This window comes from Poecile atricapillus, chromosome 22, assembly GCF_030490865.1.
Source record: "Poecile atricapillus isolate bPoeAtr1 chromosome 22, bPoeAtr1.hap1, whole genome shotgun sequence".
NCBI lineage: Eukaryota > Metazoa > Chordata > Aves > Passeriformes > Paridae > Poecile > Poecile atricapillus.
In genome coordinates this window covers 4830882-4851864 of record NC_081270.1, presented here as the reverse complement: position 1 = coordinate 4851864, position 20983 = coordinate 4830882, and the positions used below count along the sequence as shown (strand labels likewise).

The following is a 20983-nucleotide window of genomic DNA, read 5'->3' as shown; positions in this document are numbered from 1 at the left end:
TCTGCTGCTCCAGGAAATGTTCATACGGTTCTCCCACTCCATCACCACCACCTCCATGTCTTTCCCCAGGCCAAGCAGTCCCTGGCTACGCTGACCAAGGACGTTCCCAAGCGCCATTCCCTGGCCATGCCGGGCGAGACGGTGCTGAACGGCAACCAGGAGTGGGTGATGCAGGCTGACCTCCCCCTGACCGCCGCCATCCGGCAGAGCCAGCAGACCCTCTACCACTCCCACCCCCAGCACTCCGCAGACCGGCAAGGTGAGCACCCCGTGCATCGGGACCTGGGCGAGTTCCCAGGGTCAAACTCCTCCTGGGGAGGAACAGAGATGGTCAGAACCGCTCCTCCCCAGAGATGTTTTTGGAAGTGCCTCAGAGGCTTTGCTGGTGTTAATTCCCTGTTTTCCCCGCTGCCTTCCAGCGGTCAGAGTGAGCCCCTGTCATTCCCGGCAGCCGTCCATCATCTCCGACGCCTCCGCGGCCGAGGGCGACCGCTCGTCCACACCGAGTGACATCAACTCGCCCCGGCATCGAACGCACTCGCTCTGCAATGTAAGGGGCTGCCTGCTGTGGTGCCCTCCTGCTCTGGGGACATGGGCTCTGGGGATTCTGTGCGGCCTCTCTTGCCCAAAACAGCGTCGGGTTTGGAGTGGGGGGCACACTGGGGCTTGGCTGACCTGGAAAGCTGCTGCTCTGGGCTTTATCCCAGCCCCACTGCAGTTCAGCTGCCTTTTGCCCTGGGGCTGGAGGGTCTTGGGCTGTGTTAGGGTTGATTCAATGACTCCATCTCCTCGTGCCATAGGGGGACAGTCCTGGACCGGTACAGAAGAACTTGCACAATCCAATCGTACAGGTAGGGCACAAATCCTCTCAAATGCTGCTTGTGAGACCCCTTCCTGTGCTAGAAAGTACTTGGGGGAGTTGGATCAGAGGCACCAATTTGGGATGAATGGAAGTCATCCTGAATTGCAAGTCTGGGATGTCTCATATTCCCATAATTTGCCCTGAAGTCCAGGTAATGCCAAAGGCATTCACTGAGCTCAGGCAGATCGCAGTGTTGATTTTTATAAGGTCCAGCCAAAGCATGTTATTCTTCTGTATTTGGCCCTAAAACATTGGGATATTTTGCAATCCAGACAGATGCTCTGACTATTCCCAGAGCTGGAATCCTGTTCCAGTTGAATTAAAGAAGCTAAAATCCCATAACTGTGGAGAGAGGGCCCAGTTTAACTGCGAATTCCACCACACAGGCTCCAGGAATATTATTGTATTTTGGTCCAGGATCTTAACATTACTTTGGATCTGGATGAAAATACTTTGTGGGATCTGGATGCAAATGTTTTTGAGACCGGGACTCAGGTGTTTTGGGACTGGGACCACATGGTCCATCATCCTTGTTGTGAGTGAAAGCGAAAAGCGATAAAGGAAAAGCTGGATGCCCACACTTTTGTCTTCTCCTTTCACAGTCTCTAGAAGACCTGGAAGACCAAAAACGGAAAAAGAAGAAAGAGAAGATGGGCTTTGGCTCCATCTCCAGGGTGTTTGCACGGGGGAAGCAGCGCAAGTCCCTCGATCCCGGTCTCTTCGACGGGACGGCCCCCGACTATTACATCGAGGAGGACGCGGACTGGTGACGGCGCCGGAGCCTCTCCCGGCCCTGCACATGTACATATCCCATACTCCATATCCCACACCCCGTCCCACCTGTGGACGTGTTACCTGTTGTCTTGGGAGCGATGCAGCCGTGTCGTAACTTCAGTTTTTTTCCTCTTTTTTCCACGGTTTGGTTTTTTTTTTTGTTGTTTTTTTCAATCCCGGTAACTCCTTTGTTGTCGCTTCAGTTTGTCAGTTTGGGCTGGGGTTTTTTTTTTTCTTGTTTTGGGATGGTTTTTTGTTCTTTTTTTCTTGTTCTTTTGACAAAACTTGAAACTTGAAGGACTGCTGTGTCTCTGTAAATACGAGAAATATTGTGCACTTTGTGCTTGTGACGTCTCTTGTCCGAAACCCGCTGTTTTCCGGAGCCCAGCCCGCGGGATGTCCTCTCTTGGGGACAAAGGACCTGCCCAGCTGAGGGATCTTAGAGAGAAAACACACAAAAACAACAACAAGAAAATCTCCTTCGCTGTGATGTCTTCCTGGCCGAGCCCCGCGGAGGCGACCCGGGCTGGTTGTTACGCCTGCCGGTCTGGAAATAAGTGTTTTAACGTTCCTTTTTAGTTGTTTTAATTTATTTGCACAAACCCAGAGGAGCTATTCTAACTAAATTATTGCAGAAGTTTTGGGATTTTTATATTTTTCCACGTCGGTTGGGATGGGGCGGGGAGGAGGAAGGGGGTGTTTGTACTGTACTGTCCTGGGAAGTTGCTGTTGGGGGGGATTGGGGCTGTGGACCCCCCAGCCCGGGCTCCCTCAGCTGCCCCAGGAGCACTTAACGCCTTGGAAAACGCAAACCTGAACACATGCTGGGAAATCAGACAGGGGCAAGCAAGTGGAAGCTTTGCCCACTGTTCTTCCCTGCTTTTTGGGGGGGGCTCACCCTTTGCTTCAAGTAAAATTGAGGGGGATCCGGCACGAGCTGGGAGCAGGGGAAGGGCGATATCCCGAGATATCCCCTATCCCAAGACACTGCCCAGTAGGGCCGGCCACCCCGCTCCAGTGTGGGGTGTCACTGCCGTCAGAGGGGGCTGGGGAAATCGGTACGAGTCCCCACTAGGGAGGATTTTCTGGCTCTGGGGTGATTTGGAAGCACAAGTGGAGCTTGTTTTTCCAAATCCCTCGGAAATGCCCCCAATCCACCCCCCCGGCGCGGCGGCCGCTTCCCCTCCCCACTAACACGTGCCGCGCTCTGCTTATGCCAAGATAAGTACCTTATGCTTTAATGCTTACAATATAATTTTAAGCTCTTAAAAAAAAAAAAAATGTATTAAGATTTATTTAATGAACTATAATAGTGTATTATTTTTCTTAATTCCGATACGTGCGCCCTGGTTGAACAGAAAAAGGGTATTTTGTCTTAAATCACCGAACTAAACCGATGCCCTCGCGCTGTGTATCCATTCCAAGGGATGATGCAGAGAGGCCATGGAGGGGGTGACAGAGGGACCAGCCCCCCCTGGGCTCTCCTGGGGTGGCAGGGCAGGCTTTGCCCCATGGCATCTTTTCTCTGCAGAGAAGCATTTTTATACATTTTTGTTGTTTTTTGGGGTTTGTTTTAGTTTGGTTTTTGTTTTTGGTTTGGTTTTTTTTTTTTTTCTCCTTGCATTTTTATAATTTAAACTCTAAACCACCAGAACAGATGAGCGATCTCCTTGTTATCGAGTAATTTCCTTTGCATTTCAGCTTTTTTGTAAATTAGGAAGTAATTCTAAAAATTACTAAGAGGATGATTTATTTAAAAGAGAACTTTGCTAAATAGCATATGAATTATGGGTAACATTAGATTTAACTTTTCCCCCTGTGAGCGGGGGAGAATTCTTGAAGGCATGGATGCAAATATAAAATTATAAAAGATCTAAATAAAGCTTATTTTAAAGTATGGATGAACTCCATGTGGTTTAATTGGAGAGCCTGGATGGGTGTTGGCATCTCTGTCGTGGCACAGGGTGCAGGACACCCAGAGCACCACGGGATTTTTGGGGGCTCTGGGTTGATGGGAGGATTCAGGAGGAGGCTGGGACTGTCTGCATCTGCATGAAGTGGGGATTTCAAGGGTTTAAGGTAAGTAAGGACATCCAGGAAATGTCCTGCTCAGATATGGAAAATATAATGAGGACCAAAAACAGCAGAAAGGATGGAGAAATCAGAAAATGGTGTACTCCAACTGGATAAATTATTGTAATCAATGTACATGTTGATAAATTATCATTATCATTACTATTATTCAGATTACATTGGTCACCTGTAGGGCTGTGCCAGCACTTCCAATGGAGCCTGAAGCTGTTTTGGGGTCTGGCTGTTTTGCAGGCTGGAGCAAAGGCAACCTGCAATGAGTTTTAAGCCCATAATCAGGGTACAGATCAAGAGATGTACCTTTTCTTCTTTTTTTTCCAACAGCCTCCTGGGTTTGGGAGCAGCTGCAGAGCAGGTAAGAGCCACCAGAATCTGAAATGGGGAGAACTGGAGCAGAGAAAAATTGGAAAAACTCAGGAGAAGCCAGCTGGCTCTCCAACTCTATCACCTGCAGCTGGAATCCAGCATTGATGGGAACTACAGGTGGCACTAAAGGGCAGCTGCTGAGCACAGCAAACATGAGCACAGACCATGGTGGGATTTGCTGCTCTTGGAGCAGTTCCCTGAGGTTTGGTGCTGTCCTTTGTGCATGGGATGGGGTGTGGGTGCTCATCCGTCCCATCTGTGGTTTTAGAAGTTCTGGGGGGCAGGAACGTGTCAGTGCCACACCTGTCCTGGCAGGGCTCCTGCCCCTGGGACTGTGCCAGAGCCTGTGTGGGTGACACAGGGGTCACCTGCAGAGCCATGGCAAGCAGAGCAGCCACACTCGCTGTGCCCGTGCTGTCCTGGCCTCAGGGGGCTCTTCTGGGTGCCTTTGTCCCCCCAGCCTGCTCTTCCCTGGCAGTGGAACTGGGAGCTGTGGTCATACAGGAGCCTCATCCCTGCTGCTGCATCGCTGCTGCATTCCCCTCACATCAGCTGCATCCCTGCTGCATCCCTGCTGCATCCCTGCTGCATCCCCCTCACATCAGCCTCATCCCTGCTGCATTGCTGCTGCTGCTGCATTGCTGCTCCATCCCCCTCACATCAGCCTCATCCCTGCTGCATCCCTGCTGCTGCATCCCCCTCACATCAGCCTCATCCCTGCTGCATCCCTGCTGCTGCATCCCCCTCACATCAGCTGCATCCCTGCTGCATCCCTGCTGCATCCTTGCTGCATCCCCTTCACATCAGCCTCATCCCTGCTGCATTGCTGCTGCTGCATCCCTGCTGCATCCCTGCTGCATCCCTGCTGCATCCCCCTCACATCAGCCTCATCCCTGCTGCATCCCCGCTGTGCTGGTTGCTGCAGCACCGTGCTGCGCTGCTGCCACCGTGTGAGCAGTCCCCGAGTTCCCACGGCCCGGCTGTGTTTGTTTTAGGTGTGACTCGCCCTCCCTGGTGCACTTTGCTCCGCTCCCGTTGTTGTGCAGACTCTCACCAGAGCCTTTTCCCCGGCGAGGACTTCAGACTGAGAGAGGCGAATACACCAACACCGCGTTGGGTGTTGTGTGGGATGGCCGGGGTACCCCACAGAGGGGACACCCCGTGTCCCCAGCACCCTGTCCTGGTGCCAGCCCAGCTGTGCCGCTCCTGGCATCATCTCTGGGTGCCATTGCAACAGAGGCTGGGCTCACCTGCCGTGCCACAGCCTTGCACTGCTAACCTGAGCATCAGGAAAGGGCTTGAGAGGTCACAGCAGGGAAACAGGGGTGAGGCTGGGACATTTCCTGCCTCTGCACTGACTCACCCCATTGCTTCAGCTGGTGATCTCCCCAGGCTGGATTTTTGGTGATAAAGAGCTAAACCGATGTACCCCAAAGAGCTGAATAAATCATCAGGAGGTTGGTGAGGTTTGGCACGGGGTCAGTCACAGCGTGTGGGTGATGCTGGTATCTCCCCAAAAGCTGCTGTTGAGGGCTGCTGCTGAGGCTGCTGGTTTATTGCTCAGAACTGCAGAAAATTTGGGAATGTGCCTGTCTTTAATTCCCCTATTTTCAGTGTTTTCCCTGGAGTTTTCCACTGGTGCTGCTTTGAGTCCTCACCTGCACAGCCCAGGGGATTCAGCAGTGCCTGACAGAGTCCCTCACTGCAAACATCCTTTGGGACATCCTGCTCTGCCACTGTCCCTGCAGCTGTCCCCACTTCAGCCCCTGTCCTTACCTCACCCTGACCCGACACAGCCACGAGCTCCAGCAGAGCACAGAGCGAGCGGCTCCGCTCCATCCAGCCGGGACTCTGGAGCTGCGCTAAGGCCTCATATCCAGGTAAGGTTTCCTTGGAGTTTTATCACTGCTAGTGATTGATTTCCCAGCATTTTTACCAGCCCTCACCAACTGCTCCTAATTTTGAAAAGCTACATAAATCTCTGCTCAGCTCTTTTAAATTTTAATTTTAATTTTTTAAGCTGCACAACTCCACCGTAGCTCTTCTCTTCCAGCCTCATCCTCAAGCCCTGGGTCTCCAATTCCCGAGTCCTGCCCAAGCCAGAACTTCACCCATGGGACACAGCAGCCCCCGGAGCAGCTCCAGGAGGAAGCAGCAGGTTATTTACTGTTATTACTGTCAGCACAGCAGCTTTATTTACAGTGTTTTCCAGCTGCAGACGTGCGTGTGTTTGAAGCGGCAGACGGTGACCTGGCACGGTGGTTGGACTGGTTGGACTGGAACCGCCAGGTCCCGGCAGCCCCGGGGACACCGGATCCTCACCCCGCCAGGAGATGCTGGCAGGTCGCACCCTCCCACCGGCAGCGTGTGGAAATGCCTCCCAAGTGGTTGGTTTTCCTCTTTTTTCCCACTTGCCTGGCAGGTTCCCAGGCTGCAGCCCGGCAGGGACTCTAAATTGGGGTGCAGAAGGGAAGGCATGAGGAAGAGAGAGAAAAGTATAGACCAGTGTGTGTGGGCTGGGAATGGGATCTGAGGGAGCCCATCATGGAGCTGGGATGGGCTTTCATCCTGGGGACAAAGCTGGGGCCCTGCTATGTTCCATTATACATTGTATTTATATATATATTATATTTCTGGTGTTAATTAGCTGTTAACTCTATTAATCATCAAATTACAGAATAGTTTGGATAGAAGGAGACCTTAGAGACCATCTCATCCCAGCCTGCCATGGGCAGGGACACCTCCACTACCCCAGCTTGCTCTAAACCCCATCCAGCCTGGCCTTGAACATTTCTAAGGATGGGGCAGCCACAGCTTCTCTGAGCAACCTTTGCCACCCTCACAGGGAAGAATTTCTTCCTCATATCTAATCTACATCTACACTCTGCCAGTTTGACCCCATTTCACCTCGCCCCATCACTCCATGGCTTTATAATATAATAATATTACATGTAAATGTGCAGTCTGGTGGCTCTACTGACCTGACTCCCAGGGACAGCCTTCACCTCTTTCAGGATGAGCCATCCAGCTGTGGGTATCCAGGAACCACTTGGAGCAGTGCTTTGGCTCACTTTTGGGAAGTTTTGAGGAATCCAGGAACATGTCCAGGCCTCTGGTGGTGACTTTAGCATACATGCTGAGCACCTTTGAGCAGGAAAAAAGCAGGGAAATGTGCCAGTGAGCAATTTCTAAGGCAGGATAACGTGAGCCCCTGGCACCTCTGCACATAGCAGGGCACCAGATGCCCCTCTGAGAGGCCCTTTTGTTGCCTGCTGGTGGCTCTGGTGGGGCTCCAGTTTCCACCTTGGCATTCCTGTGCCCTGTACCCTGCATACCTGGCTGGATAATCACCCTGGAGAGGGCCCAGCCTGGGACTGGGCAGGGAGTGTTTGCAGGGGGAGGTTTTGAGCTGCCAGAGATAAATCCCCACACTGGGATAGCTGCAGAGCTGGAAAGGGAAATGAGCCCAAGGGATGGATGTGAATGCATTATCCCACAGAGAATGTGCTTCAGGGAGAGGCAGGTGCTTTAGCAGCCATCCAAGGGATGAAGGCAAGCCCCCCTTCCTTGATCCTGCTCCATTGCCACTGAAAAGCCCATTCCTGGCCAATATTCATCTTTGTGGAGTGGGAATCCGAGGAAGCACGTTATGAATGTCCCCTCTGTGCTCACGGTCTCCAGGGCCCCTGCAGGGCGGTGACCTGGCTCTCCCTGCGCCGGATCGGTGACACTGGCTGTGTGAAGTCCGTGTTCCCCCCACTTTCTTACAGAGAAAACAATTCCCTGTTGTGTCTCCTGACTGCCAGAGCTGCCTGGGATGTCGGGTTTGTGTTTGACACAGGAAGGCGGAGAAGGAGAGGAGGAAATCCGCCTGAAGTGGGGTGAATTTGCCTGAGCCGGTGGCCAAGGCGGAAAATGCAAAACAATCCATCCAAGGGGAAAAAAAATAAATATGCAGTTATGTTTAATAATTATTACTTTTTATAGCACAGCTCTCGGAATTGCCCTTTGATTAGAGGGGGGGAGGCATCGCTGCCGTGCACTGGGGCAGGTGAGTCAGTGGAAAATACCGTCAGCTCCATGCGGGATTGTGCTCGTAAGGAGAGATGCAGGGAAGCAGGGGGAATTTCCCAAGCATCCTGAACACCAGTGGCCCCAAGGCAGGGCTGTGGAGCTGAGTCACGACAGGTGATGTGACAGGTTTCCAAGTTTCATTTCGTTCACGTTGGCTTTTGCCTTCAAAAGGCCTCGCAGGGCTCAAGGGACAGGAAAAACTGCAGTGGCTGGTCCTGCAGCATAGTGATGCAATTTTTTTGCTTGGATCAGGAAAAACCCACCCTGAGTATCATCTCTAGCAGGATTTGAGTCCTTGGTGGTGTTTATTATTACAGCTGGGTGTGAGAAGAGCCTGGAAAAACACATCCTCGTTGCTGCTGGGATGGCAGCCAAGGAGAGGGGACACTGGACACGGCGTTATTTGCACTGAAGTTTGCCAGAGTCCAGCTTTTCTCCCCGTGGCTCAGTCTGGAAACCATGGGAATGTCTGGCTATGAGGCCAAGGCACGTGGCCAGGAGCCATGGTGAGGGCCATGCCTGAAATGGCTCTTCCCAGCACACGAGTGGTTAACTGGAAATGTTTATTATAAAGGGCAGCAGACTGATAAAAAGCACTTTCCAGGCTCCCTGTGAGTGCAAGCTTGGCTTTGCTCTGTTGAATGCAGTGATGAGCCTGAGTGATTGGAGTTCCTCAAAACGGGGCTTCTGCAAACAAAGCTTGGAACCGCTTGAGGAAACGCTCCACTCATTGCTACACGACAGTTTTACAAAGCAGCTCCATTGCAAGATGGGTTTTAAACTGTGGAATAAAAACTAAAACTTTCATTAGGGGTTGGGAATAGATTTTTCCGTGCAAGGGTGGGGAGGTCCTGGCACAGGGTGCCCAGAGCAGCTGTGGCTGCCCCATCCCCAGAAGTATCCAAGGCCAGGTCGGATGAGGTTTGGAACAACCTGGGATGGTGGAAGGTGTCCCTGCCCGTGGCAAGGTGGAAGGGGATGGGCTTTAAAGGTCCTTTCCAACCCAAATCATTGCGGGATTCTGTGAAAGCAGAGATGGGAGCTGTGATGCATCGAGCAGGGGCTGCAGCTGCTCCGAGGGGGAGACCCGATCGGCATCCCCACACCTGGTTTTGGGGGGGGCTCCCTAGAGCTTTGTGGGGAGTCTCCCCGCTGTTTTTGGAGGTCTCAGTTCCGGCCGTGGCGGCTCCCGGAGCGGATGGCGGTGCCCGCGGCCGGGGAGCGGCGGGGCCGGGCCGGGAAGCGCCGCCCCGGGAGGGCCGGGCCGGGGAGGGCGGAGCGGCCCCGCAGGAGCCGCCGCAGCCGCCGCCGGAGGTACGTGGGGTCGGGGGAAACCGGGAGGGGACGGGACCCCCTGTTCTGGGACCCTTCGGAGCTCCGAGAAACGGGAGCGGGGCGGGCTGGGCTCATCCCGCCGGGAACGGCACCGGGAGCGGCACCGGAGGGGAGACGGAGCCGGGTCCGGCTCGGGCTGAGCTGGAATCACTTCCAAAGCTCGGGGAAACACTTCCAGAGCTCGGGGAAACACTTCCAAAGCTCGGGGAAACACCTGCAAAGCGGGGGGAAACACCTGCAAAGCGGGGGAAAACAGCCCTCAAAGCAGGAGCGAGCAGCCCCAAAGCGGGGACGCGCATTAGAGACCTGGAGCGGTGGCGTTTGGGGAGCGGTGGTGCCTTGGGGACACCCCTTGGGGACACCCCTTGGGGACACCCATTTGGGACCCCCCTTGGGGACACCCCTTGGGGACACCCATTAGGGTCACCCATTAGGGACACCCCTTGGGGACACCCCTTGGGGACCCCCCCTGGGGACACCCATTAGGGACACCCATTAGGGACACCCCTTGGGGTCACCCCTTGGGGACACCCCTTGGGGACACCCATTTGGGACCCCCCTTGGGGACACCCCTTGGGGACACCCATTAGGGACACCCATTAGGGACACCCCTTGGGGTCACCCCTTGGGGACACCATTTGGGGACACCCCTTGGGAACACCTATTAGGGTCACCCCTTGGGGGCACCCATTAGGGTCACCCTTTGGCAAGACCCCTTGGGGACACCTCATGGGGACATCCCTTGGGGACACCTCTTGGGGTCACTCCTTGGGGACACCCCCTGGGCTCACCCCTTGGGGACACCCATTAGGGTCACCCCCTGGGGACACCCCTTGGGGACACCCATTAGGGTCACCCCCTGGGGACACCCCTTGGGGACACATGGGCTTGGGGCAGCTGCTCAGCCCTGGCAGGCCCAGTGGCCGTGCTGAGGGTGGCGGTGGTTTTGGGAAGCAGCAGCTGGCACTGGGGAAGGAGGGGGCCCCGTCACCCCCCAGGCCAAGCCCAGGGCCACGGGGGGCACCGGCAGGAGGGACACGGATCGCCAGGCTGGCCACGTCCCTCCCCGGGAAGGTGCAGGAGCGCTGTGTGAGCTGTAGGGAAGGAAAGCAAACAAAGCCAAGGAGAAGGACACCTGCAGGTGACCACCAGGTGCCGGTCCCTGGGGGTTCGGCCCTTCCTATCGTGACATTCCCTCCGGAGGATGAGTGGCCTGGAGCTTTGAGGGACTCAGCAAACCCTCGGGTGTCTCCCAGGCGTGTCCCAGAGTGGTTCTCTGCTGTTGGTGTTTGATTTTTGGAGGTGGCTGGTGGGGACGAGCGTTGCTGAGCACAGCATAGCTGGGTTTGTTGGGAAGTGTGGATGTGTGAGCAGAAACTCACAGAGGCTGCCCTTGGCTCTGTGTGCTGGATGGAGCCTGCTGAGGTGAAGCTGCACCAGGAGGTTTGGTCCTGGCTTTCCAGCTCCTTAAAGCCTCTCTGGAGCAGACCTAGGCCACTGCCAGATGGGATGCTGCTGCAGCACATCCCTCTACAACAAATCCAAGCATCCTGCAGCTGTCCAGAGCCCTGGATGTCCTGGCATGAGAGCCAAAAAGGGAAACCTCCCAGATGTCGGTGAAGAACATGTGGGTGTGGGGCTGGTGAGCCCAGCCCTGGACTCAGGTGACTCAGAAGTATGTGAAACACCTTTGATTTTAGCTGTGTAATTACACGGGTTGGAAAACCCTTGGGAAGGGAAGTGCCTGGGGAAGGAGGAATGTTTGGCCGTCGGTGCCCTGGAGAGAGCTGAGGGTTGGTGCCTGGCGCCGTGGCGGTGCTGGAGGAGATGCCAGAGGGCCAGGGCTGGGCAGGGCTGTCTGCCTGCTCTCCTGCCTGCAGCCTGGGAGGAGGGATCCCTCCAGCAGCCCAGCTCTGTGTCTGCTGCTCCATGCTTTGCTCATTCCTGGTGTGTTTCACAGGCAGAAACCGATGTCAGGGCTCTGTGGAAGAGGCTGAATATCCTGTGTGAGCAGTGCAGGTGGCTTGGAGCAACGTAATCCGCAGCAAACCTGCATCCATATCAAAATACCTGTGTGCACCTTGCGGAACACGGCTGCTCGGTGCCTGGCTGCTCCGTGGCGCTTGGCTGCCCGGCCTGTGCCGTGTCCCCAGGCTGGCTCCAGCACCACCCCTCACTCCCTTCCTGCCCTGGGGCCCCTTGGCCACCACAGTGGGTTTTCCTTGTGGTCATGCTCGTTGGAGAAGCTGTTGGAAAAGCGTGGGGAGAGGTGATGCCGTGTTGGGGAAAACCCAGGCAGAGGATGAGGAAGATGCTGGTGAGGCTGATGGCAGCGTGAGGTGCCAGGTTAGTGGCTTGCAGGACGGGGAGATAATCATCCAGGGTCTCCAGTGGTGGGACAGGAGGTGCTTAAAGCACTCCAGATGGGCTGGGAGGAAGCAGGAATGCTGGGTTCCGCTTCGGAGGGCATCAAAAGGGCAGGTGGATAATGTCTCCCCATGCTGGAAGGCTCTGGAGGAGGCTGTGTTATCTGGGTGTTATCTGGCACGGGGAGAGGTCCCAGAACAAAAACCAGGGGGAGGCTGTGGAGGAAGGGCTTTGTCTCAGCGGAAACAGCAGATAAGAATTTTTTAAAAAATAAATTCCAAACTCAGAGCTGCAAAGTGGTGTCCAAAGGAAAGCAGGAAGGAGAAGGAGTCAAAGTGCTGGGATTTTCCCAGGCAGGCATGCTTTCCCAGGCCTAGGTGCACAGGGAATTCAGCTCCCTGGAGAGAGGGGAGCACCCCTGTTGCCTGGAAAACAGAATAGATCTTCCCAACAACATTAGAGTGGATATGGAAGCAAACCTTTACTTGAAAGCTTTCAGGTACACAATATGGCAAAAAATCACACATGATAGAGCAACTCTACAATTTTTATAAAGTTAGTTGATTAGTATATTTATCATATACTCTGCAATTAAAAGGTTAGTTGATTAGGTAATAATTCCTGGGTCCTGCCGCACTGGAAGCAGTCCAGAGGCTTTTTTTGCCCCACTTTTGTTTTGTCTGGTCCAGTTTCTGTTTGGAAAACAGGACATCCTTGTAGTCATTTCTCTTCTTGGAATAAGACTAAACAGTATTTTGGGAAAGTGTTTCTAGGGTTAACTTATTGTTCCTAAATGTAGAGAGGAAAGATAGGAAGAGTACTAGAAGTTACAGCCATGCATTAACAATCTACAAAGCTACAAATACATGAAAAATAATAAAAGCTAAAAATCTTGGGCATCACCCCAAGCCCCCCTCCCTGGTTTAGCAGAGCTGGGGCTGAAGGCATTAGGGCAGCAGTTGGTCCCAGTGCCAGTCCCAGAGGCTGGATCAGGAAAGGCACAGGACAGTGTTTACACAGCAACCAGGACACAGCGAGGGCTCGCCGACCTGCCGAGAGCCGGTGCCAGCGTGGCCTCGGTGGCAGCATTGTCCCCAGGAACAAATGGCAGCTGCCTGAAACACAAACGAAAGAGGACTCTCTGTCCCTGCCCATGGCCACTCTGCAGCAGGCGCCGCTCGGGTGGATATAATGGAATTATGGGGAGAAGGAAGGAGTCTGGAGCTGGAGGGCAGTTTCTCGTATCTCAGTGGCAAAGGCCAAGGTGGTGGCTGCTGCACAGTCATGATTACAGCTCTGGAGTTTGGCTACCGTGGCCTGTGTGATCCGTGCCACTTCAGGAACCCTTGGCAACTGTGCCCAGGATCCCCAGGGACACAGCAGAGGCAGATGCATCTGGCTTGGGAGTGCCTTGTGGAAATGGGGTGTTTGGTGAGCCCTGCTGTTGTTCTGCTCTGGAGGCCACTGTGGATTGCAGCAGTGGGAGCCCAGGAATGAGCTTTCCTGTGCCACCCTTGCCTTGCAGGAAGTGGCAGAGCTGGGGGCTCTGGGCTCCCTCTGGAGTGGGAGAGGGAGGAGAGCCTTGGGCAAGGATTGAGGAAAACATCACTGTTCCCCCAGCGCTCTCTACAAGGTACAGCTGAAGAGGGGCTGTTAAAAATTAAATTTAAGAAAAAAAAAAGAGGGTGAAATACCTCATAAATGTCTGTAGGGAATGCTGGGGGCAGTGGAGGTGTGGATGTGTTTTTTTGTGTTCTAGGCAGGAAGTGTTAGCAAAATGTGGAAAAGCCATGATAGTCTGTGTGGGGCTGTCCCTCCAGATTCCTGTTCCCTGCTGAGATGCTCTAAAATGGGCTGGGATTTGTCCAAAAGATCAGAAATTGGCTAAATCAGCAGCAGTGCTTCTTTTCATAACTCAACTGGATTTCTCTGGCTATTCCCTGTGTCCCCTGGGCTGCCTCTGGACAGGAACATCCCTGTTCCTGGGGCAGGGGTAACAGGGGCAGCAAGAAGGGACAAAAAGAGAGAAACCACGGCAGGGAGTTGGAAGTTAATGGTCTTTAAGATCCCTTCCAAAGCCAAACATTCTGGGACTCTATGAAAATACCACACAAGTCCTGACCTGTTGCTTTTTAGACCCTCAGATGGAGTTTTGTGTTCCTGGTGGGTTGAACCCCGGTGTAAGGAGGGCTCAGCACGAGGTTGTGGCCATTGCAAAGACCAGGATGTTCCTGGCCAGCAATTAGCAGGGAAGGGGGTTAATGAGCAGGTTCTCTGGGTGGAAGCACGAAGATGAAGGGAGAGCCTTGTAATCTAACACAGAGGAGACTCTGGAATCTTGGGATGGTTGGAGAACGGGTTTATTTCCCCTCAGAATTTTCCAGAAAATTACTTGTATGACTGGTGATGGAGTCACAGCCCGGTTTTTGGAGGCAGCTCCGGGGGATGTGTCGCTCCCTGGTGTTGTCCTGGGGAGGGAAGAAGCCCTGGAGCTCATCCCGTGTCTGGTGACTGCAGCGGGGTTTGACCCGTTCCATCTCTCGTGATCCTGTGCCAAAGGTGCTGCTGCTGGAGCGTGAGTGGGAAGGTGATGGCACGGCAGGGAAAAATCCAAAGGTTGTGGAGGGCAGAGGAGCGTGGGCGCTGCTGAGGGCAGCGGGGGGTGTCGGGCTTCCTGGTGAGTCAGCCCGGGAGCGGCGGGGCCGGGAGCACCGGGAACACCGTGAATACCGGGAACACCGGGAACACCGGGAACACCGGGATGTGGATCCGGGCCCGGGAACACCGGGAGCACCGGGAACACCGGGAATACCGGGAATACCGGGAACACCGGGAACACCGGGATGTGGATCCGGGGCTGGGAGCACCGGGAACCCCGGGATGTGGATCCGGGGTTGGGAGCACCGGGAGCCCCTGGAGCACCGGGAACCCCGGGATGTGGATCCGGGGCTGACCCCCGGAGGGTCCCGTGGAGGGGAAGCCGCTCCTGCTGCTGCCCGCCCGTGCCAAAGCCTTCGGGGCATGTGGTGCTGGGAACGGGCTTATCCCGAGCCGTGCCGTGCCCGATTGACGCTCGGAAATGTGAGAGCATCCCCAAGCGCTCCGGCAGGAGCAGGGGGGGCCAGAGGAGGTGTGGGTGCCCCCCGGGCTTTGCAGCCGTGCCGGAGGAGTTTAATGGTTCGGAGATCCTGGTGTAAATCATTGCCAGGGCAGGGCACGGGATGGAGAAGGGGCTGGTCTGCAGGAAGGGGGCTCAGGGGCTGGAGCATTTGGGCATCACTCGCCCACCTGATGTGGGGACAAACTTTTTACAGGGCCTGTTGTGAAAGGACAAGGGGAGATGGTTTTAAAGAAAAAAACGGGTAATTTGGGCTGGATATTTAGGAAGAAATTCTTCCCTGTGAGGGTGGGGAGGCCCTGGCACAGGGTGCCCAGAGAAGCTGTGGCTGCTCCACCCCTAGAAGTATTCAAGGAAAGATTGGATGGAGCTTGGAGCAACCTGGGATAGTGGAAGCTGTCCCTGCCCATGGCAGGGGGTGGGATGAGATGAGCTTTGAGGTCCCTTCCCACCCAAACCATTCTGTGATGCTGGGATGAGCATCCAGAGAGTGCAGGAGCTGAGGCAGAGACAGCAGCAGCTCCCTTCCCAGGATGCTGACATCAGGGCACTGTTGGAGCAGCGATAGGAGCAGCTCTGGGAAAGCAGGAGAGCAGCTAATTCAATGGAGAGATAGACTGGATTAGCAAGTCTACTTTAATCTGATTTCTGGGCTGATGGGTAGCACTGCAATGGATCCGTGAAAAACTTCCAGGCACAGGGGTGACGTAGGAGCTTAAATCCTGCCCACTGCCAGGACTGAGGTGCCTGAGGGGAGCCACAGAGGCTGTGAGAAGGCACAGAGGTTTAGACACCACGGGTAGAAGTGACCAGCTGTGTTCTGTGCCCACCGTGGGTGCAGTGCAATTTTCCTGCCCCAAGGCCATCACAGCTGTTCTCAAGTCGAGTCTTGGCTGGCTGATGTGTTTGTGGCGAGGATGGGAGCTCAGCTGGATCATCAGGTGAGGAAAAAACGCCACAGGGCACAAGTGGAGAGCAAAGCCTTTGCAAAACCTGTGAGGGCAGAGGCCAGTGCTGGTAGCATCAGTCTCAGGAAGCGCTTGGGTGGGAGGATGGCTCTGGGAATGCTGGTGAGGATGTTTTGGGTGCATTTTCCACAGCCTCAGGAGCTGCTCACTAGGATGGAATTAAAGCTGGGCTCAGCAGACCTTCCCCCAGGAGCACACAGAGCAGCAGCCCCGTGCTGGAGCAGGGGATGACAGGTTTGCCTGTGCCAGCTCCCATCGGACTGGGATCAGCAGCTCCTGGGTGTCCCAGAGCCCCAGAAAACCATGGGAGACAAGACCCATGTGGGGCCAGGGATGTGTCCAGAGGGCTGGGACACCCCTCTGGGAGTCTCCACAGCCAGGCTGGAGCAGAGGCAGTGAGCAGGGAAGTTCCTCTGCAGATTCCTCCTCTCCGGGCTTGCGTGCGTGTCTTTTCCTGCTGCAGCCGCTCTGTTTTCTGGGAGTGCTGTTTTATTCCGGCCCTTGACCCTGCAAACTGGGCGTGCACTCAAGCTAAACAAGCAAACATGGAGCTTTTGTGCTCAGGAGGGTTGAGCTGAAGGGTGTGTGGAGGGTGTATGGATACAGCACCACTGACAGCACAGACCAGAGCCACCTCGAGCCCAACACAGCATAAAGAAGGCAGGGAGGGAAGGAGAGATCCCTGACATGGCCCATCCATGAATCTGCAAGGCTCAGTGGGGCGGAGATGGGGCAGTTCTGCTGTGAGGATGCAAGCTGCCCACCCAGGGGTCACAGGACCTGAGGCCAGGAAGGCGAGTGGAGATGTGGCTCTGTGTGTTTATTTTTGGGAACGGAGCACATTTGGTCCTGGCGACTGGGAAAACATTCAGAGGAGGAGTTCACACCCCTGGCCTGGCTGGTGGGGAATGTTCATGCTCAGACATCCCGAGGGATGCAGCTGGGGCACTCAACACCAGCGTGTGTTGCTCCAGGGAGGGCGAGAGCTGGCCTGAAGTGAGCCAGGGCCCTTCCAAGGGTTCCCATCCTGGCAACCCTTGCAGGAGCAGCTGGGGGAAGCCACAGGGTCGAGCTGGCTGGGACAGAGGCACTTTTGGTTTCTGTTCTCCGGGTGTTCCAGCGCCGTGAGGAGCTCTGCTCCCTCCCAAACAGGGGGATAGAAGCTGCTCAGCTAGAGATGTGTTTCTGAGCACTTCCACCTTGGTTTGCATTGACAACAGATCTCGAAATAGATTTTTATGGCCTTCTTTGCTTCCGTGAAGCTGTCAGTTATCACACTCCTAAGGACAGGCAATCCAAGCCCTTAGCAACCATCAGTGATTTGTTTTCAAAGGGTGGTGGATATTTCAGCCGAGAAAGTAGCAAAAGGTGGGGATGAGGTTCAAGAGCAGCACGGTGGCCACGCTCAGGCCACTCGGTCCAAACCCACACACAAGCATCAATGTGATGGATGGCAGAAATGGCGTTTATTGCTGGAGAATTTGACGCTTTATAACCTAGGTTCACAGTGTTACTCCCATCTGCTTTCATCACAGCTAGGTGCTATTGGCTAATTACGGGGGTCATTACCATACACTGTAGAAGAGGGGGGTGACTATCTTTCCGTTACATCCCGATATCTTCCAAGCCACCAGGCCCTGCTTCTACAGGATGAGGGTGGCCGGGAAGGCTCCACGTGCCCTGCTCTATCCTGGCATGCAGGATATCCCCAGGCAGGGCAGTGTGAGGTTCCAGTGTCAGCTGGATGGATTGATGTGGCTGCAGAGCAATATATATTGGATTTTATTGGTGCAGTTTGCTGTGCTCTCACCACAGCTCTCCCCGTGTCCCCAGATCTCACCGCCCGGCCGGGGAAGGGGCCGCACGCATGCCAGCAGGGCCCCCCCGCCCCGAGGCATGCGGTGACGCGGGGACAGCGCGGCCCCCCAGCAGCCATGGCCCAGTCCCGCGCCAACGGCTCCCACTACGCGCTGACGGCCATCGGCCTGGGCATGCTGGTGCTCGGCATCATCATGGCCGTGTGGAACCTCGTGCCCGGCTTCGGGCCCCCCGACAAACCCGGCGGCAACAGCAGCAAGCCCGACCGCGGCTCCGGGGGCATCCTGAAGAGCAAGACCTTCTCGGTGGCCTACGTGCTGGTGGGGGCAGGCCTGCTGCTGCTCCTGCTCTCCCTCTGCCTCAACGTGCGCGACAAGAAGAGGCAGAGCGAGGACCTCGCCATCGCCCACGTGCAGCGCCAGGTGTCTGCGGAGCCCTCGCAGCAGGAGGACAGGTGAGGAGGCGTTTGGGGGACGAAGGGAGCGGGGTTGGGTGTGGGGATGACACCAGGGGATGTTGTTGTTGTTGTTGTTGCTCGGGAAGATCTGGAGCAAGGGGGGGAAGGCAGCGTGTGCTGAAGTAAGGAAGCGCGCGCCGTGGTTTCGGGCTCTGGTTTGGTCTGGAGATGGGAAAGGAACGACTCCAGCTGTGTTCATGTAAGTGCTGTTCATGTCAGCCCTGTTGGTGTGTGAGGTGGGCTCTACACAGAGCTGTGGCCAGAGGTGCCACTGCTGTCACAGGAGAGAGCTGAGAGAGCAGCGGGCCTGGGTGAACAGAGAGCAGGAGGCTCCTGCCACGCCGGGAGAGCAGCCAGAGGGGCAGGAGAGGGGCTGTCCCTGCCTCGCTGGGTGCAGCCAAGGTGCCAAACAGCCTTGGGGACTGGCCATGGAGTTTAGACCCGGTGAAAGTCTGCAGGGCTCCGCTGTTTGCTCCTGGAGCTTTGTGGAGCAGAGCAAAGGCTGCTGCCACAGCAGGCACGGTCTGGACAAACACAGGCACAGGGAAAGCTCCCTGTGCAGAGAGAGGAGCACTGGGACAAGGGGACAGGAGGGGACAATGGCTCTGCTGGCTCTTGTCAGGGTCTGCAGATCCTCAGAGAAAACAGATTTTCCATGTTTGATTAGAAAGGTAACTCCAGAATGCCCAAGAAATGGCAAGTGCTGTGTGCAGGTACCTGTGCACAGATGGTGGCACAGAGTAGAGTTGAATCGCTTTGCAGAAAAACCCAAGGTACCCAACCCATAAAACATCAGAATGACAGAGGGTTGATGTCCTTTTCTAATTTATTTTGACTGATTTTTGAGAGTGGAGGAGGGAAAATGATGTTCTATTGAGGGAAGAAATCATTGCTGGGCAATAGAAAAGGGTCTGTGGGCAGAGAAAGTGATGATCAAAGATGTCCATAAGTCTCAAGGAAATAAAATGTGTCTGAACTTAGGTGGGGTCTTGATTTATTCTGTCAAGCAAAAGGAAACTGATCTATAATATAAAAGGACAAAAAACTATTTCTGGTGGGGTAGGGTGGTTTTATTCATTCCTCTCCATCCCCTTCCCACAACGAAGCTGAAATGATGTGCTACCCAGACTTAACTCTTCCCCCTCCAGTCAAGAAGAGGATGAAGACATCTCTTCCCAATACTACGTGCCCAGCTACGAGGAGGTGATGAACACGGGCTACTCTGAGCCCAGAGACTCGGACAGGAGCAACAGGCTCAGCATCTCCCTGCCCTCCTACGAGTCCTTGGCAGGGCTGGACGAGAGCAGCCAGGCCCCGGGAGCCGCGGGCGCGGAGCCCGGCACGGAGAGGCCGCCCAGCCGGCACGGCTCCCGCCTCAGCAAGCGCCTCAAACCCCTCAAGGTCCGCAGGATCAAGTCAGAGAAGCTGCACCTGAAGGACATCAGGCTAAACCTGGCACAAGGCAACAGCAGTGTCCCTATCACGATAGAGCCCCTCACCCCTCCACCCAAGTATGAGGAGATCCAGGAGAAAATTCCAGTGAGCCAGCAGATGCCTTAGAAAAAGGAAGAGGAATCTGATGCTGCTTGGTTGAGGGTTTTCTACAACCCACCTTGCCAAGAGGGGCTTGGTGTGTGGGTGCAGGAGCAGCCAGGGCTCCCTGGATGCTGCCACGTGGAGGACGTGCTGTGGCACGAGGATGGGACTCGTTTTCCCTGGGACTGGGTTTTGCAAAAGACTGTGGGGAAAGAAAGCTGAGCACCACAAGTTCTGCTGCTGTGAATTAAATGAAGGCTGGACGTGCCAAAAGTGTCACTTGTGGTGTTTGATATGAGACCACTCAGTGCATCCTCTCATCTCCTCTCCCCCTCGCTTCCAGCAGGACTTTTCCAAGCCACCGAACTGATATTGCAGAAGGATTTTCCAAGTGGAAAAGTGAAATGTTTCTTTTTTTGGGTGCCTTTTCTTTCTGAGGAAGGGGAAGCGCGTTGCCAGAGCAGCGCCACGGCTTTCCCTGGCTCCCAACTGGGCTGGGCTGGTGGCCCAGAGCCAGCCCTGCCTCCTGCCAAGGTCTCTGCTGGCTGGTGGGAAGCAGCTGAAAGGGCCCTCCTGCTCCTCAGGGAGAGGATGGATTTCTTGCCTCTGCTGCTTTCCCTGTTGTGTTTTGTGCCCCATTCGAGGCAAGTGGGTGACTCTGGGGGTTGGAGCTGCGTGCAGCAGGGGTGAAACCACTGCTGGGCATCCTGTGCAGGCAGACTGCTCTGAATAAATGTTTTGTACATTGTGTGTGAGTGTGTTGTGTACACTGTGTGTGTGTGCCCCTGTGAGGTTTGGGATACACATTCCCATGAGTGTCCCCAGCTGATGGGATCGCTGTGGCCACAGCAGAGCTGTGTTGTGCTGCCAGGACAGTTGCCTGGAAAAATGAGGGGGAAAAACCCAAAACTAAACAAAACAAGCAGGAAAAACTCACCCAGGCAGGCAGCAGTGGGCAGTGTACAGTGTGTGTGTGTTGTGTATACTGTGTGTGTGTGTACACTCTGTATGTGTGTACACTGTATGTGTGTACACTGTGTGTGTGTACACTGTGTGTGTGTGTTGTGTACACTCTGTGTGTGTGTACATTGTGTGTGTGTACTCTCTGTGTGTGTACACTCAGTGTGTATGTACATTGTGTGTGTGTACACTGTGTGTGTGTGTACACTCTGTATGTGTGTACACTGTATGTGTGTACACTGTGTGTGTGTGTGTGT

General features: G+C 54.9%; 3 protein-coding genes across 7 annotated transcripts in view; all 3 read left to right on the top strand.

The window, feature by feature from the left end:
- KAZN (kazrin, periplakin interacting protein) overlaps window positions 1-3531 on the top strand; it is an 84902-nt gene extending 81371 nt beyond the window's left edge. For both annotated transcript variants that reach the window (XM_058855033.1, XM_058855034.1), the window contains exons 5-8: window positions 70-259; window positions 420-550; window positions 801-851; window positions 1465-3531. In XM_058855033.1, coding sequence (XP_058711016.1) covers window positions 70-259; window positions 420-550; window positions 801-851; window positions 1465-1632 — 540 coding nt within the window. In that variant the 3' untranslated portion in view covers window positions 1633-3531. The remainder of the gene's footprint in view (window positions 1-69; window positions 260-419; window positions 551-800; window positions 852-1464) is intronic.
- A 2034-nt stretch (window positions 3532-5565) lies between these two features.
- LOC131587316 (uncharacterized) lies at window positions 5566-7942 on the top strand. The gene is made up of 3 exons (XM_058855041.1): window positions 5566-5973; window positions 6147-6480; window positions 7864-7942. The coding sequence occupies exons 1-3, from the start codon at window positions 5593-5595 to the stop codon at window positions 7890-7892; spliced, it is 744 nt and encodes a 247-aa protein (XP_058711024.1). The 5' UTR covers window positions 5566-5592; the 3' UTR covers window positions 7893-7942.
- A 1462-nt stretch (window positions 7943-9404) lies between these two features.
- On the top strand, window positions 9405-20516 carry TMEM51 (transmembrane protein 51). Of its 4 annotated transcripts, none has more exons than XM_058855036.1 (3): window positions 9405-9481; window positions 17789-18227; window positions 19379-20516. In XM_058855036.1, exons 2-3 carry the CDS (start codon window positions 17890-17892, stop codon window positions 19788-19790), a joined length of 750 nt encoding a protein of 249 aa, XP_058711019.1. In that variant the 5' UTR covers window positions 9405-9481; window positions 17789-17889; the 3' UTR covers window positions 19791-20516. The 4 variants fall into 4 exon arrangements, with proteins under 4 accessions (XP_058711019.1, XP_058711021.1, XP_058711020.1 ...); XM_058855038.1 differs by lacking the exon at window positions 9405-9481 and adding an exon at window positions 14317-14456; XM_058855037.1 differs by lacking the exon at window positions 9405-9481 and adding an exon at window positions 14431-14546.
- The last annotated feature ends 467 nt before the right edge of the window (window positions 20517-20983 follow it).